We start from the raw sequence: 17922 nt of genomic DNA, 5'->3' as shown, positions 1-17922 counted from the left end.
AACAATCTTAAGCCGTCAACCCGCTTGTCCAGTGTTGCTTCACTGTGTCAATAAAACTGTTGCGCACCCCATCGTATCCCCCGTATCCGAGAATTCAGATAAGCATCCACAATCTCTGTGATAAAACCGGTTCTCATCAGCTGTTGGTACCGTCGTCAGCGGTCAGCATAAACACAAGCGGAACAAAGTGCATACCGTGCATCTCAATATATTCAGTCTAATAGCTTCGAAAACCTGCTCTCCAAAATCGGTGATCTACTTTCCATACGGTTGATCTTCAGTTTCGTTCTGTTCCGGTGTCGGTACGGATCGCGTGAGCGTGCTGTATTTTCGAATTCCTTGCTTCAAGGAGGACGGAAAGAAATAATTTATGTAATGGCTTATCTTTGGTGTTTTACCGTTTCTGTAGTACTTAGCCATTTGCTGTTCGTCATGGCTGGTAGCCAAGCGAGTGAGGAGAACAGTTCGCCGATCGTAAATCTCACCGATTTAGGAGCGTTGCGAGGCATCACTGGCACTGGCGCTTGGACAGGGCGCAAGTTCTACCAGTTCTTGGGCGTACATTACGCACAATCCACGGGCGGTGCGAATCGGTTCAAGGTAAGTTTATGGTGAGACGTGTGCGATAGTTCGGTGGTGAATGAAATAATGTTTATTCCTTTTTGCTTTTTGGCAGCCTCCGAAAAGAGTGGCCCCATGGCAGGGAGTGAAAGATGCCACCCGCCACGGTATGCCTTGTCCGCAGATGAAGCTCATTTCGCAATTTACCGGGAAAGCGTTTGCGCCGGATGTGGAAGATTGTTTGACTTTGTCGATCTACAGCTCAGATGTATGTGCGCTACGGCAGGAACAATGTCGTATCGTTGCAGAAAGACAATTAATTTGTTTTATTTGTTACTTTACAGCTGGTAGATAGAAGACCCGTGATGGTTTTCATTCACGGCGGAGGATTCCATGAGGGCAGTGCCAAAAATCAAACGGCCGAGTATCTGATGGTGCGCGATGTTGTGCTTGTAACGGTTCAGTATCGGCTCGGGCCGCTCGGGTTTCTTGCGACCAACTCGCAGGACATTTCGGGAAATATGGGCCTCATGGATCTGACGCTTGCCCTGGAATGGGTACAGGAGCACATCGAGCGGTTCGGGGGCAATCCGAACAATGTTACGCTGTTCGGACAATCGGCTGGTGCGGCCGCCATTTCGGCGCTTATGTACAGTCCCAAAGTTGCGGATGGACTGTTCCACAAAGTGATACTGCAGTCGGCCGGATCCGCCTCGCCGTGGGTGTGGGACACAAACCCGGAGGACAGTGCGAGACATATCGCGTTCAATGCCGGTTACGGCGACGACGAGGAGATAGAACAGTTTCTTCAGAAGGTGGACGTTTGGGAGCTTCTGCGCGGTTTTATAGAGGCGAAGCAGCAGAGAAGCTTTTCGCAAGGGTTAGATCATGTCGGTGGCAATCGGCTTGTTACGGACGGGCGTAACGGATTTTTACCACAGACTCCTTGGGAGTGTATGAAGCAGGGCAAGATAAGGAAGAACATTCCAATGATGGCTGGCGTAACGAAGCACGAAGGCACGTTTCTGTTGACCTCCGTGTACGATCATTTCAAGCGCACCGGACAGCTGGATGATCCGAATTTCGTGAAATATTATCTGGTGGATGAGGTGAACAAATTTCTGGGGGCGCGCGATCCTACCGGCGCACTCGGTGGGTACGAGATGCGTTCGTTGTTCACCGGAAAGGAGCTAGAAAGTGGTGACTTTGGTGAGATGGCGGATGGATTGATTGATGTAAGTCGGTAACTGTAACAATTTACTGAACACAGGTTTAATTTTTTTTTTCAATTTGCAGTTGGCAGGAACCATATTGATTAAAGCGCCATTGTTACGTGAAGCGCAGGCAAACGCTAGAGTGAACCGGAACGGAACATTCCTGTATTCGTTCGATTATGTCGGCGAACATACACGGTTTGGGTACGGTAGTGACACTTCGCACTATCCGTTCGATGGTGGTGTTCATCATTCAAACGATAAGCTGTATCTGTTCCCATACCCACCGGGACATCCGGACAAGTTGAACGAGAAGGACACTGCCATGGCAAAGCTGATGGTGGATCTGTGGACTTCGTTTGCAGCGGACGGGATTCCAAGATCGGAACAGTTAACTGTTCAGTGGAATTCAATGCAACGTGAGTAGAAATGATGATCTTTTTACACTAGAACGGCCAGAATAGAGCAAATTCCAAATCGATCGGGCGTTGTGAAAATAGGAACGGATCAAAGTAGGATCAATGAGACGAAGATTAAGTACTTGATTGCCATCGCTTGAATGGCAATGTATCAGTTGACGGATCATGGACGACGCTATGCTGACTCGGAGGACGCCAACGCACTCCCTAGTGGTTTTCGGGCAGCAAGGCGTATGGACAAGGAGAATAAACCAAGAGCCTAGCTGAGATGTTTGGTGATCCTGACGGTTGCCAGGGTGGGTTTCATGATTTACCAGGAAGGTGTTCGTGAGCTACTCATTCGGTATGAGGCGTAGAGAAGCCCAGCGAGTTCGTCAAGTCCTTGAACTGTTGAATATTAAATCCAGCCGAGGATCGTAGAAAGTCTTGAGTCTTGAGTCTCAGTCTTGAGCCGAGTGTTCTTGAAACGCTTTTGTTATTTGGCCATTCCGATATGGTTATTGGTCCTGATTTCAATTACCAGTTTGGTCGTTGTAGTGTTTAGAAGCTGCAGTAACTAATTATAATCTACCTTTTGTTCACAGATTACGCCGGACCGTACTTACACATAAATGATCCGCAGAGCGTTGGAGACAATTTTTACGAAGAGTTTACAGCAGCAAGTGATGAGAAACGGCGACGCATCAAGGAGGCGGCGTAGTTTAACTGTAAGATTAAGGCAAAATAAGCAACGCACAGAGACAAACATTCATCACAACAAAAAGCCAGGGTTAAAAGGTAGGTTACTTGCCTTATTTCGGAGGTAAAAATGTGGAACAAAATGTTATGAATAAAAGCGTATAATTGATGGTAAAACACAAAAAGAAAATACCTGCCCGAAAACAACAATGCCGCTTCGTCGCCTCACGCCAAGAATAGACTCAAAAGGTGTGAAAGTGTAGAATGTAATCCTATTGTTCCGATGAAAGAGGAAGCAAGCATCGATTGTGTGTGGACGTGGGAAGTAGCGTATCGTCCATAGCCGATAGGCATTGGTGTAGGGAAAATTCTGTAGAATAGATAACACCAAGAAAACATTCATTGTGTAGCCTGAAAAATGGATAATGGTAACCGGGACTCGGGGAAAGGCAGGAAATAATAACTAGGAAGTAGTTTTGTGCGCACAAATTTGCCGGTTGCGGTACCCAGGGCGAAAGAACAGTACGGGTCAAACGGGTATTTACCCTACGTGTGTTAGTGACCGAGTAACGTTTTCCCACCACAAAGAACGGTTCGAATGGTGAACTAATGAGAGTATAGAGTTTAATTTTTGCTACACTAAATTAATGTGTAAGCCCAAATGGCGGAAGGTCCCTCGTTAAGCACAGTGACACATTTTGCATGCGTTCTGCTGCAACATTGCTGCATACACAACATCGAACGGATGCTGTACCGGAAATGGGCGGTGTAACTGTTTTTGTGGTTTTCCATCTAAGGGGAACTTGCATTTGACACCTTTTTAAAGCACGCGGGTGTATTTGTCACCAGCAGTTTCAGGTCACCTTCCCATATACGCCGGGGCTAAACGGTTTGCGTCGTAGGGGCGCTGGTCCGCAGCCGTGTGCGACAGAAAGACTGTTGGGGATTCGATTCCTCAATAATCGTCACCATTCTTCTCATTATTTTGTGATTCTCCGGTGACACATCGAGTGGGCGGTTTTTCTGTATTCTTTGCCGCGCTTTTACAATGGTTCAAAGATGTTGTATTATCAGAAATGAAGTTTATTTTTCATCTCTCCTTGTTTTGCGTTCACAGGGAATTATTACCGGGCCGGGTTTCCGTTTCGTCCGGTCCGAGTTACAATTCAGTTGTGCCTCGAAGGACGCTTTTTCTTTCACTCCTGCATTATCCCATTCAAATGAATGTTGAGCTGCTGTCAACTACCATTGTAAAGGGATCGCCAACAGTTCCGGATGTGAATAGGGAGCATTTGTGCGTGTGTGTGAAAAATGGGCAGGTAAATTTGGCGATTTTTTTTTTCATTCTGTTCTGTACCGTCGAGGAGGAAGAGCTTGATTGAGGCGAAAGTTCGGTGGACGCGACCCTCTTCTCGGCATGTATCTGATTTGAATGGATGCTTTGTGGTTTTGTGAGGAGAAAAATCAATCGACGCCGATTGTGTTCTTGACGGGTTGTAAAGAAGGAAGTCGAATGGTGCTTATTGTGCCGTTTTGGTTTGTTATTTTTTAATGAACCTTGCTCTCCATTACAGCATGTGCAGCAGTTTTTGGATGGTTGAATAAAATATTACTCATAAATACACTTCCATGTTGGAATCCTGAGTGTAGGGAATTAAAATTCGTGTCAATTCCATAATATTGATTTATTTAGTACGAAATTGTAACATCCTGATTTTCCCTTCTAATTTATACCTATTTTGGTGCATTTCGTGAAATTTGTTCCTTTAGCACGAGAATGCTAGCGCGTTGGTCTTGTGGCAGCAGAGCGATCTGTTCGTCGGAGAGTTGCAGTACTTGCATTATTAGTGCGGCCTTTTCTTGATCCGATGCATCGTTTGAACCTGCTTTCGATTTCGACCCTTGGTCGGGCACTGTCGGATGATCTAACGATGCTGGCGGTGGAATCGGTTTGTTACCCATCGAGCCCAATCCAACCGCTGCAGATGATGCGGCCTCCAAACGTGGATCTTTTAGCAACCGTGGATCGACCGGACGCTGCGGTCGTATATCGATCGGTACGAAGCTCGACTCGGGAATGTTCCCCTGTACCAACTCGGGTACCCGATGCCCTCCCATGAATGGATCCATCATACGTAAATCCATGTCCATCGCGTGCGGTGCACGATCGTTTAACAAATGGCGTTCGTCACTGTCGTGAAACGTCGCACCCTGCATTGGTCCACCGTGCCCATCGGGAACGAACGGTGCGCGTACCGGTTCGTGCCCGGGCAAAACACTCAACGGATCTTCGCTCAGCACTGGTGGCATTGTGTGGCGGGCGTGTAAAAATGAAAGTGCCGTGTGCGCATCGACAATCCGCATCACGACAGCCGACTGGAGCAGTGCGTACGTGAGTTGCGGATTTTCCAGCAGCATGTTCCGCGCCTCCTCCGGATCGTTCTGTACGCATGCCTTAGCCTGCCGCATCAGCTCGTACATCTGGTCCGGCTGCAGACCTGTGACGGCTTTCGCAATCAAATCGGGCGCATCGGACGGGTCACATTCATCGCCGTAAGGATTTTCCACCTGTGGTCCCTGCAGCAGGGCAGCCATTTCCATGCGCGATTTTTCCGTACAGGCATTGTCCACGCGCAGGGCACGGCCACCAAATTCGTAGCCGTTAAGATTGCGCATTGCGCTGAGCGCTGTTTCCTGGTCTTTGTACTCGCAGAATCCATATCCTTTCGGTTTGCCGCTCTCGCGGTCGAATACCAATCTAGTGGCAAAGATGCAGTGGTTGGTTACTGGAGGGTGGCGAAGAATACCCACATAAATGATAAATACTCACTTCAGCGAAAGGACTGGTCCGACTTCACAGAATATATCTTTAAGCTTTTCTTCTGTCGCTTCGTACGGAATGTTTCCAACTAGAAATGGGGAAAAACATTGTTGGGATTAGAAATTGCAATGCGTTACGCTCTAAACCACGTACCGAAAACCGATCGCATCGATTTGTCCATCAACGTTTGATCGTGCCGGTCCACCATTTTGATGTGTGTTGTTTGTTTTATTAAAAACTAGTTTATTCACTTTTTGTAAATGAAAATTAGCAATTTTTAAGAGGATTTTTGTACACAAACGGGGATGTAAACAAAACCTTCACAGCGCGACCGGGCTGTGTTCGTTGTGTTGTGACAGCTGCATCAATGTTTCGCCTTGCATACGATTTCGCCCCGAGTTTCGCCGCGCCAGAGCGCACGTTGACGGAAGCGTCCATAAACGACGAAACGGTGTTCGATGGTGTGGTATTTCAAACTGAGCGTTACTGATTGAAGTTTGTAGGTGAAAATGGCGATGAAGAATTTATTTTAGTGTGAGGATAATTTTGGTTGACAAAATTAATGATAATTGGCTCATTTATTTGTAAATTCATTGATTTATATATAGATCTATATAATTAGGTATTTTTTTAAAAGGTTTTTTTTGATTATATTAAAAATTTGTCAATACACTCTACACTGTACTCTGTTTACAGCTTCATCTCAATCCCATGCCTTTGCCACATTGCTTATTCTTTTTCAAGGTTGCTGCTCGTACGAGAATACCGTAGGTGCCGGACGTTCGTTTGCAGCAACCGGATGTCACAGCAGCATGCAGAACCCCATACTGATAAGGGTATTAGGGAGAAAAGTGGTCAATTAAACCTCACAAAACGTACACCCCAGGGATCAGCCACGCATTGCCCTCAATCCTTTTTTTTTCACACCAACCCCAAGTTAAGCCACCGGGGCCTGGATTGCCTGCAGTGCATCAGGGTCCTGCGAACCCGTACGAAATTTGATCTTCAACTTGTGGACCACGATCTCCTGTCCTACCATACACGCACCTTCCCATGTTGGTTTGAGCATGGAATGTCTTTTGGTCGGGTTACGTTGTATAAGCCCATCCGCCGGTTCAGGTTGTACGGCAATCATTTTCCCACATTTTTCCTTAAACGCTTAATTCCAGTAGCGATGGGCGGAATCAAAATTGAATATTGGCAATTAAATTATATTATGGTGCTTTTGAAATGGTATGATTCAAGTATTTTTACATTAATTGATACTACTACTGATAATTTAAGGGAAAAAATTATGTTTTTTTCATTACAATCTAATAGTATTTCACCATTTATTTTATTTCCGTACGTATTATGATTAATTTCCTACTGTTTTCAATAAATTGATTTTAAACAATTCGTTTATTTTTCTAACATAATAAAAAAGAATGCATACAACATATTTATTATAATGCAAAACAATCATAAAAGAACTAGTAGAAGACATAAAAATTAATAAAAGAGAAGAAACGAAAGTGAGAGAAGGTAAAATAAGATAACAAAAGAAACAAAGCACAAAACAAAAGAAACATAAAACAATACAAAAGAAAATAAGAGATTAGAAAAGATCAGTAAATGGCAACAAAAAAGAAGACAAGGAAATTAAAACAAGCGGATACTAAACAAAACTCGTTCTCTGAACCATTAACGAAAACTACTTTTCATTTACACTTAAAAACGCTGCTGGAGATATTGTGATCATTAAAGTTAAAAACTGTAGTTACACTTTTAGCTTCCCTTGAGTTACTCTCCAACATTTACAACCCTCGAGTGGTATAGTTAGTCCGAGTTGTCAATGTTCCGGCCGCCAGAAATGGTGCTCGGGAAACTTATCCATGGCTTGGTTGCACCGGTCTGGATAGCAACGGGCTCCTGGGATCGATTGCAAAGCGAGAAATGAGCGTGAACTCTACACCGAATGCAAAATAGTGCAATCGATTTTGCCTGAACAGCCACTTGATCCCGCGCGCTCGAGTGAAGCCGCGTCGTCGGAGGGCTAAGGGTCCCGGAATTTCCTGCGACACCGCCAGCCCGAGTGCTATCGATGCAGCGTGGACTCAAGCACGCACTTCTTCAACAAAAAAAAGGGACGCGGAACATTACAGCGGCGAACCCTTGTGCACTTTTTTTCCATCCACTCGGCGTACGATTAAAATCTTTGCGGAAGTGAACGGAAAAACCCGTCTCTCATTTCGCCCGCTAGCAATTGTGTGTGGTATTGTTTTTTTTTTGTTAATACTTTTGCCCTTTTCCCCCTTTTTCCAATATTGTTCGGTTGGTACGGTTCGTTACTCCACCGGCCGGAGTTCGCCGACTGTTTCTGTGGCCACACACAAGTCCGTGGGACTTCCTGCTTTCGCCTTGCAATTAAGACGCTGTGACGCTGTCGCCACTTGAGCCCGCGGAACTGGGAAGTTTGTCAAGTGATGGATTCTTTACCTCCAGCTTGTTGTCCTTGCCGACCGGGCCCATTGTGCGGAAGTTAATTTGTTGATTCTTTCCCTTCGAGGGATTTTTTTTCTGTTTGCGGTGGAACCCATCGGCTCCCATCGGATTGGAGTCCTTTTGTGGTGTGTGTGCATTTTTTTGTTAATTCGTTTTTTCGACGTTTGGTTTGTTGTATCCGATTTACAATGCGCTCATTTTCTCACCTTTTCCACCGGCTGATGGAATTTTCCTCTTAATCCTCCGTCTCAAGAGTCCGGTTTAGTTGTTGACCGGAGTCGGGCAGGGATTCCGATCCGCTTTAGCGGACTGGGAACCGTTTTTTCTTAAGGATCACTTCAAACTAATTGATCTTTGCTTAAGCTAGTGGGCAACAAGGAGAGGGCGCAATTTGCATATGATACTGCCGGTGTGCGATATTTTCTTAAAGTGTTCCTTTTTTTTACTGTAAAAAAAAAAACGTTTTAAGTACATCTAACAGACCGGAAAGATGTGGACTCAATTGCAAAACTTGTGGTACTTCAACCAAAACCAGGAAAAAAGGTTTCAAATCAATCAATACTGCCATTGAGTTCCAATCGGTTTCTCAACAATACGCGAATGCGGAAGGTAGTGTAGTTTACAATAATTCACAATCTACATGAAGTTGGTTTTAAAATAAACTTAATAAACAATGCAATACGGTTAGTAGTTTGAAGGGAGTTGGCTAGCTCCATTCGATACTAATCAGACCAGCAACTTCCAAATAGAAGTTGAGAACATTTAGAACATTTTAGAAAGAGAACATTTTACTAAGATATTATTCATCTTTTAGAGTCTAAAATTGAGACCTCTTGTGGTAGCTTAGAAAGAGTGTTCTAACGTGCGAGTTCCGTGCCACCTACAGATGATGCTTCAGATAAGGTTTATTAAAGATATCTCGTAGTTTGCATAAACTTCAATAAAAATAGTATATTAACAGACCTCGATGGTTCGTTTGATTTGAAGGTAACACTCTGAAGCGCTGAAGTTTTTCATCACGGGACACTTTGTATACATTCGAATAGGACCGAATTGAGACCAGGATTAGGAGAATCAGAGCGTTGAACATAAGTTCCGGTCATACGCAGACATTTATGATCATCAAATGTGACAGAGACTAAGCATGAGGATCGATGCAGAGTGGCTTCATTGTTCCCGGGAGTTCGGAGCAACTCGGAGCATCGTGTAACTGACAGGGTCGGGATCTTAGTGGATGACGAGACGTACTTGGGTCAGAATTTCTATCGAGAAGATAAGCGTTGGCGACTCTAAACACCGTGTTCCCAAGCACTGTGATTGAGTTATGATCACAAAGTGTGTCTTCCCGAAGCTGTTGTCATCAACAAGCACGACTCGAAAGAGTGCTGGACCTTTTGCTCATTGAATCAAGCATGAGTTGCGAGACAGTCACTGGTTGGCTGGCGGTCGTTAGATATTAAATTTTCAATCATCAAACCCATATCTTATCCAATTCGATTACCCAAGGCATCGAGGATAAGGTATCGTCAAGGAACATAGCAGTTTTGGAGATTAACGAAGCGTCACAAGCTGTCCTACTCACTTACGCAGGGGTGACATACAGCGGATTAGAGTCGCCAGGCTCCGGTGGTATGGTCACGTCATGAGAATGAAACCGGACTACCCAGCTCGTAAAGTCTTCCTAGGTCGTCCACATGGACAGAGGAGGCGTGAAGGGTCCAAATTGGGATGGAGTAATGGCGTTAATGGATTGACAGACGAAGGCGCTCGACCGTGAGCGTTTCAGAGCTCCAGCAGGTCAAGGCTAAGCGGTTGTAGCGTCTAATAAGCGTCTAACAAGTAAGTAAATAATCGAGGATCATTGATCAAGCCGCAAATCAAATCAAATCTAGTTTATGTAGCAATTGTTTGTTTTATTTTATTTAATATGCATCAAGGTGGCGGTGGATCTGTTATCATCAACTTGTAACGAATGTGAGCCACAAGACCGCATAGTCATTTCAATTATCCCGGGTATGTTGGGTCAAGTAAGGCTATCGTTACAAATAAAAAAATGTAACCATAAACCAGCAAATTAACACGTTTTGTTCGGGCATCATTGCGATTTGTTGGCTGTATTATGTGTTACGAAAACAATGTTGCACAAACGCGGATGTTCATGATGCACGAGACAAAAACCCCAGCCTGCGTCAGGACGGAAGTGGATAATTTCCCCGTCAACTTTCCCATTCCATCCGCGTCAGGAGTTAAACAAATCGCACACTTGTGATGAATATCTGCTGCGACCGGTAAATTCGGGCAGTCCATCATTATGTGTTATTAGGTGTCTCCTTTCACGAGTTCGTACGAATCACTCCGGTCGGTTTTTATGCACGAACATATGTGCTCCGTCATGGTTGGAAAAGATGGATCGTGTGAAGCATGTACCTACCCGAACGCACCTTGCACGCACGTGGGATTGTGCTGACGGCAAACTGGAAATGCCACCGTTGTTTTGGAAACGGATAAGATGTAGGTTTAGCAAACTAATAACCCTCATCAGCTTCCTCTGGAAGAAACGTTCAAGGGCGGAGTGTCAGTGCGAGATTATGTGTTGATTAATATTGCAGTCTAGTTGTTGTTGAATAGACGATCTAACGCGATCTTACTTTATCTTCTTCCTTCAATGAAATGTTCGAAGATTTTATCTACTCAAATAAGCTGACTTTAAGTAGTTTGTGGTTGGTCTTATTAGACCTCCGCGTTGAATAGTAATTAGGAACTAGGCGATCATTGGAAGCTTATTATACTCGTGCAACTTTTCATTTTAGCTGTGTTGGTAGTGTAAACTGCTTTCAATGACTTGGAAAAAAATACATCGAATGCAAAATACACTGTTGTTTCTTTGTTTCTCTTTCTTAGTTTGTTTACTTTCTAACTAAATTCTCTTTCGCTGTCTAATTATTTTCACATTACTACCTTACTTACTTACTTACTTACTTACTTACTTACTTACTTACTTACTTACTTACTTACTTACTTACTTACTTACTTACTTACTTACTTACTTACTTACTTACTTACTTACTTACTTACTTACTTACTTACTTACTTACTTACTTACTTACTTACTTACTTACTTACTTACTTACTTACTTACTTACTTACTTACTTACTTACTTACTTACTTACTTACTTACTTACTTACTTACTTACTTACTTACTTACTTACTTACTTACTTACTTACTTACTTAATTACTTACTTACTTACTTACTTATTTTTGCTTTTTCCTTATTTTATGCTTTGATCGTTTCTTGTTTTTTTTCTACCTTTTTTCTTTTTTTTCATTCTTTGAGGGTTTTCTTGTTGTTATACTTGTGATTGTGGTTTACTCTTCAACTTTTATAATTCTTTTAACACTTTTCCCATACAACGAAGATCAGTCCAATCAAACTGACAACATTATAATACTACATCGACTCCTTCCATTTGTCTCTGGTATATTCTGCTTTCCACTGTTAGTTCACTCTTACCAAGAATTTATTGGCATTGAACAGCTTGGGCAGAAATAACGAAAATCATGCAAATGAAAGCAAGCAAAAGCAAACATAAAAATAGGGAAAAGGTTGCCGCACTGTTTCACCACCGCGTGCGCACGACGTTGTTGTCGAATTCTCGTCCTGCCCGGATTTCGGAAAGAATGCCACGAAGAAAAGGTGTTTGAAACATATAATCATCCTCACCGTGGCGTCCGGCGTACCAGCGGAGGGAAATTTCGATGGGAGGAAATCGTCACACCTTGGGGTGTTTCTACTTACACACCCCGAACGGGTTAGTGCCGGGGGCCGGTTGAGGATAATCATGGCGGTGGCTTACATTGCCAGTTCGAAAATCAATGCCACTGCTACTGTTCGGGCTGTTTACTGGCTGCTCCCGGTGCAAGAGGCGGGCCCCGATCGGTGCGGGATTCTGACGGGAACGATTGCGCCAGTGCGCCAGCCAGTGGTACAGTGCCGCAAGACCACAAATCCAATCCATCCCATCATCGACCATTCATCTATCCATCGCTCATCGTTTCATCGCTTTTAAATGTTTGAGTTTAAAACGATTAATAAGCACCTTCCAGGATGTTCTTCGCTGTCGCTTCTGCTGGGTCCCCCTTGCGATGGTCGTACCGCCCCGCGCTGGCTTCCATAATGGGTCTGTTTGAGTGCGAGTATAATAGAAGCTACAATTATGCGCTACCGTATGATTTGGGCGATTGTGCTCGGCACTGGCAAACAGGGGAAAATAAATAAATTTTTCGAAACGGCAATTGTGAATGTAGTGCAAGAAAAGCGTTACTACAATGCGACGCCTTTGGGTCAGATTTTGGGACGTGTAATTGGTTGACCGGTCGGGGACGGGGGAGGGGGATGGCCGATTGTGCTATGAATGGAATATTATGAAAGGTTAATAATATGTTGATTTATCCCTGATTTTTTAGCTTCCTTTAACCCCTTTTTACCATCAATCGTTGTCTGAGCGTTCGGACTTCGGTTTTTATGTTGTTGTTATGTGGTTGGATCGTAATGTTTTTGACGACGTGATGCAAACTGTTCTTTCTTTAGTGAAGATGGCTCAAAAGTTGCTTTTGTTTGCTTTTTGTTCCTAAGCGAAAGAATGTTTTCAGCTTCTGGTCTTAAAGGAACGCGTTTGGGTTGTCGTTTCGCTTTATCGGCAGGGTAAGTTGAGATGAGTTGAGATGTTTTTTAGTCTTTTATGCATTGCGCTAACAGAATCAAGCGAAGTGAAAGAGAAGTACTACTGATCGATGAATGGCGAGCCTTAACGAGAGGACCCACGGTTCCACCATCCCCTCATTCACCCCACTCACATACAAGAACAAAGATTAAAAATGAGTAGAATATGCTATTTATTTTTATAATTTAAAGGTATGTTAAAGATTTTCTCTTAAAAAACACCTTTATGAATGAAGAATACCGACTTTGTAACACTGAATTATAAACGATATTGTAACGATAAAATTAAGGTTACGATTGAGAAATAATGAGTTGGTTATAGTTATGGAAGAATTAGTAGTAACAAAATTGATTTAAATTTACGGAAGTATAGAACAAATCTCGTTGTTGCACAAAACTCACGAATTTTTCATTTTTAAATCACAAACACTTTTACAAACAAATCTGTCATCCTTTTAGACAGAAAACTCCAGGAAGAACTGCAAAAGTTCATGTCATTTGGATTAAGATTTTGTACCCCAAAAAGGTAATGGGCTAATACACTTTATTTGGCCAAACATTCGGTTTTATATATCGTTGATTTTGTATGAAATTTCACCACTTATTCCAATAATGTGCTATGTGGCAATAAATCTAGTAGCCTATTTTATGGCAAACCTAATCTAGTAGCCCATTTTATGGCAAACGTAATCTAGCAGCTTCCTGAGCTCAAGGCTGCATCCTAGATGTAAAGAGTGCAGCTAGTTCTACTCTATACTAAAAATCATTACTTTTAGTACTTGTTTTTAGTACAAAGAATGAAAATAAGCAGCAACACTTCTGCGATTTGCTGATTAGCTAGAATCAATCAAAAACCAACACCTTCAGCAATAACATTTGACTTCGAGCTAATGGGAATGAGCATTCCAAACGAGACAGTGTTGCGATGATGGATCGGTAAGACAATCCTGACAACGATTCGCTGCGCCTCGAGTGTACTTTCGGCATCTCCCGGCGGCCCTAAAACTGTCGCCGAATAAATTGAGCCATCCGAGCCCTTACCTGGCCGGAATCGATTTACGAGCGCACTGTTGTTTGTTTGTTTGTCCTCTCACCAACCGGGCGCATTGTGTCATAACCTGGTAGCAAGGCACACACACACACACATCTCACAGCCATTGTGTCGTGGGGGTTTTATGCCATTGGGTTTCCTGTTTGTTGTGTGTGCAGCAAATCTAATTTGGCTGCCTACCATAAACAAACATTTTTATGCGCAGATTTTCCCTCAACCCAGATTGGCTGCCCGATGAAATAAAGCTACAAACGCATAAAACAAACCTTCCCTCCCCCCTCCCCCCCTATTCCCACCCGGTGCTTCACCCTCCTCTCTTTCCTTTCCACGGACTCCGGTCATTACAATTGCATTACACCGATGCGATTGCTTATTTGCATTTGCAGTTGCAGTGCGGTGGATGATACGGTTTTGCCATAGCAGTTATCGATCGTGTCTGTGCGTCGACACGGTGAGAGTTTCGGATTTATTACTCGCTCACGAACACCTTTCGGTGTTGGCCGGACGTTAAACAGTCGCGGTCGGGGTCCTAGTGCAGCACACGAGCGAACGGACACCTAGCGTTTTGTGGAAGGTGGCCGGATCGAGGCGATCCGTGGCGAGCACGAGCACGGGAGCCTGGCACTTCCTGAGGATCAATCTACCCCCCGAGGTGGAGGAAAGGACCGGGACCTCGGGAATGATAATTTGCCCTGTGTCCGTATGTTTGTTTTCATCCCGGAGATGCGTTCCTCGCCAACAACGGACTGTGCAGTGCGATTGTTAACTTTTATTGTTCTCCCGACCCCCTTTCCGAGGACCGAGTACTTACCGCCTGTCTATTGCCACCGTTTGAAGCATGTAAACCAAAGGCCAAAAAAAAAAAAAGGTCTTCGAGCCTTTGGTTTATGCGGGAAAGCAAATGCGCCCGGAACGGGACCGATGTTTTGCATGTAATAAAGTAATTTCACTCTCGTCCTTACCGGCATTGGGAGTAAGGTGAGGGACGTACATTCGGCCAGGGTAGTCTGCTGTACAGGGCAGCATCTCTGGGGTAGCATAATATGTCTTTCCGTCCCCGAAAGCCAAACATGCAGGAAATTATGACAAGAAGCAAACGGCGTACCTGTCACTACTCGCACTGTCCTTCCCAGTGCGATCGTCGTCTGACTTCTTCAGGCTCAGGGTTTCGTTACCCAGAACCACCGGGATCGAGCGGGATTGTTTGTTTAGGCTGTGCGGGAATGTGGGCGATACCGTGATCGGTACGAAACAATGCGGACAACCTTTGTGTGAAGTTAACTTTCTAATTTGCCCGCAACGCCCCGTTCATCGGTGGAGCTCTGGCGGCAGTTTGAAGGCAATGGCTGTGTTTTTCCGCCTTTTTTGTGGGCTGTAACCTTCGAGAAATAAACTGGGCCCTGTTGACCGGTGGTCAGCAAAACTTGATTGTAATCATCGTTCGAAAGTGACATAATGGAAAAGTCAAATAGAAAATGGAATGAGGTAACGTTTGAGGTTAAGTAACGTTAAATGGTTGGAATTTCCCGGATGATGTGGTTTTCGATGCCATTACGGTTGGTTTCGTGTGGCTTGATTCTACTACAACCGCTTATAAATCCTTGAAATTTGTAGACTATTTGATGATCATTGTTGATCACAAGGGAATCTTATGGACGGTCGCCATGAGGGTGAGAACCCTGCTTTCACATACTAATGTTTGGCCACTGATCTTAAGAAATGATCTACTGATCATCACCAACTCATGATGGACTCAGGAGATAAATATGAAGTCTGAAGATCCGTTGTGTGCTAAGCATGATTAAGTTTAAGAATTTGTTCTATTCTTTGAGAGATCCGTTGAGATTCAAATGGAACAAAGCGGGGAACAATTTAATTGAGTGCTAATGGGGATCTCCAATATTATTGAAGTGTTACTAAACGAGGATCTTAGGTTCTCAACCCTCAAGTCAGACGACAGACGGATGATGGGCACTATTTCTGATAGGAGAGATTTGCTCTCCGAAGACAGACATTTTTAGACATATTTCTAGTCAACCATCGCATGGGAAACAGTAGCTACCAGTACTAAATAGTACTAAAGAGTGCATTCTGACAAATTATGGTTCCCATTAATTCAAAAAATCATTACTTAGTACTTTTAGTACTTTTTTTAGTACATAAGAGAAAATAAGTGGTAAAACCTTTGAGGTGAATAGTTTAGCAACAAGTAAATTAAAATCCAACACCTTCAGCAATTACATTTGACTTCGAGTTAATGTAAATGACATTTCAAATGACAACACAAAAGTATTGGAGATTGCAATGCTACAAGGCCGGGGAAAATTTGTTTGAGAGTTGATAGGGCATCTCCAATACTTATGAAGTGATGGTCTAAACGATTCTCAAACATCAAGTCAGACGATAGACGGCTAATGGTAATGATGTCTAAGCTAATTCTAATAGAAGATGTCAGATATCAAAGATTAATATCCCTCCAACGGTGGATCCTTCCAACACATCGGAAATCTTTGTCTCATGAAGAATAAGCACGGTGCCTTATTCCTGAAGTTAGTCGTCTTGGTATTCTGGCAATATTTTCAAGAGATCAGGGCCAAAACTCTTTAAGAAAAAGTTCATTGTATAGGAGAACTTTTCTAGAGGCCCGCGAACCATAGAGTCTATGGTCAAATTTCGTAATCCACAAATCTCTTGGATATGTTTATTGATGTTTGTCGAAGATGCTGTCGCATGGCTTTCATGCAAACTCTGATAAGGTAAGACTGACTGACTGTTCTCAAGAGGTTGTTTTGCACCTTCGCTGGCAGTTTTCGGATAAAAAGTCTATGTCCTGCTACTTGTGAATTGAACTGGAAAAAAGTTCATATTTGGAAGTTTATTCAACTCGAATTCAATTTGTGGAATTCTCGGGCTCGGGCACCCACAGTCAATGTTCCAATATCACAATCAATCAGTTGAATGACTAATGGACGAGCGTCCGTTGTAATAAGGTTTCACACCCCCATCGCAGACCCATCTATGCCCACCGAACTATTACCAGTTGATCTCTTTAATCTGGTCGTATTGTTCACACCCGAAAAAAGAAAAAAAAGGATGCATTTTCCCAACCGTGCACGAGCCACTGACGGAAGATGTGTGTGCAGAGAAGTGTCATAATCCGCTTTTCCCGATTTGCATTCAATTCATTCAGCGCGACCACAGGACACAGAAAATCCTTCCGAAACCGCCAGGGTCTTATCGTAGCTTCAATGACTTTGGCCGGTGGTCAGTTTAAGCCGACCGCAGAGCGTAAATGATTTTCGGCACACCGAAATGTGTGCCCCGTCCCATCGCACAATAGCCCCGGTGAACGAGTTTTGGCACCTGATTTTTTTTTCCTTTTTTCGGTGCTGTTTGCGAATCGAAACCGGCCAAGGTGACGACGTTAAATCGGATTAGCTGGTTGCGGGCGGCCGGCCGGCCGATGCTAACCAGGTAGTTGTGTACGGTGGTAGTAGTGGGCTTACGAGCGACAGGATTATTGGCTTGCATTATGCGGCGGGCATGCTAATTGTGGACATCAATCAGAATCAGCCCCGTTTCGGGTTCGGTTTTGCGATGGTAGACAACCAATTTTGACTTCTACTTAGCGGTCACGGAGCAATAAATATGATTGGCTTTTTGACACAATCATTCTAAGGCATCAAGGAGGCGGTGCAGTGGATCGCGCTGCGAGCTTCTTCGCCGAACAAAGGAACCTTGTTAATCGGGCATGTATGTAAGGTGGTCGTATGATGGTGTGTGTCATATCTTGTGATTGTGATATCTTGTGCTTAATAGTTTGTGAGGTGGTGCTTTTGGGATGTGTGATTTCAATTCAGGCAAAGAAAATGGAATCAAGAGGTCAGAAAGACATTTCCTACTTCCTATTACCATTCATCTCAGTATTAAAATATCCCGATATATGTAACTAACACAATCCACGGTACTTG

At 43.7% G+C, this 17922-nt stretch overlaps 2 protein-coding genes across 2 annotated transcripts; one reads left to right on the top strand and one right to left on the bottom strand.

Moving 5' to 3' along the window:
- Positions 1–375: 375 nt before the first annotated feature.
- LOC128718662 (glutactin-like) lies at positions 376–2894 on the top strand. Its single transcript, XM_053812282.1, has 5 exons — positions 376–600; positions 677–829; positions 906–1796; positions 1858–2194; positions 2779–2894. Exons 1-5 carry the CDS (start codon positions 376–378, stop codon positions 2892–2894), a joined length of 1722 nt encoding a protein of 573 aa, XP_053668257.1.
- A 1712-nt stretch (positions 2895–4606) lies between these two features.
- Positions 4607–5901, bottom strand: LOC128719923 (cleavage stimulation factor subunit 2 tau variant-like). Its single transcript, XM_053813566.1, has 3 exons — positions 5847–5901; positions 5703–5781; positions 4607–5630 (listed from the first exon to the last, which is right to left on the bottom strand). Exons 1-3 carry the CDS (start codon positions 5899–5901, stop codon positions 4607–4609), a joined length of 1158 nt encoding a protein of 385 aa, XP_053669541.1.
- Positions 5902–17922: the final 12021 nt, after the last annotated feature.

The sequence above is a fragment of the Anopheles marshallii genome, chromosome 2 (assembly GCF_943734725.1).
Source record: "Anopheles marshallii chromosome 2, idAnoMarsDA_429_01, whole genome shotgun sequence".
Lineage (NCBI taxonomy): Eukaryota > Metazoa > Arthropoda > Insecta > Diptera > Culicidae > Anopheles > Anopheles marshallii.
The sequence above is the reverse complement of the archived record's forward strand: the minus strand, read 5'-3'. Positions and strand labels throughout refer to the sequence as shown.

Bases quoted from the DNA above. Each gene is read 5' to 3' on its own strand.
- LOC128718662 (XM_053812282.1), top strand. From the start codon at position 376: ATGGCTTATCTTTGGTGTTTTACCGTTTCTGTAGTACTTAGCCATTTG. The intron at 830-905 runs GTATGTGCGCTA...GTTACTTTACAG, and splicing joins TGTCGATCTACAGCTCAGAT to CTGGTAGATAGAAGACCCGT. The intron at 2,195-2,778 runs GTGAGTAGAAAT...TTTTGTTCACAG, and splicing joins TCAGTGGAATTCAATGCAAC to ATTACGCCGGACCGTACTTA.
- LOC128719923 (XM_053813566.1), bottom strand. From the start codon at position 5,901: ATGGTGGACCGGCACGATCAAACGTTGATGGACAAATCGATGCGATCG. The intron at 5,782-5,846 runs GTACGTGGTTTA...CCCCATTTCTAG, and splicing joins ATCGATGCGATCGGTTTTCG to TTGGAAACATTCCGTACGAA. The intron at 5,631-5,702 runs GTGAGTATTTAT...CTTTGCCACTAG, and splicing joins GGACCAGTCCTTTCGCTGAA to ATTGGTATTCGACCGCGAGA.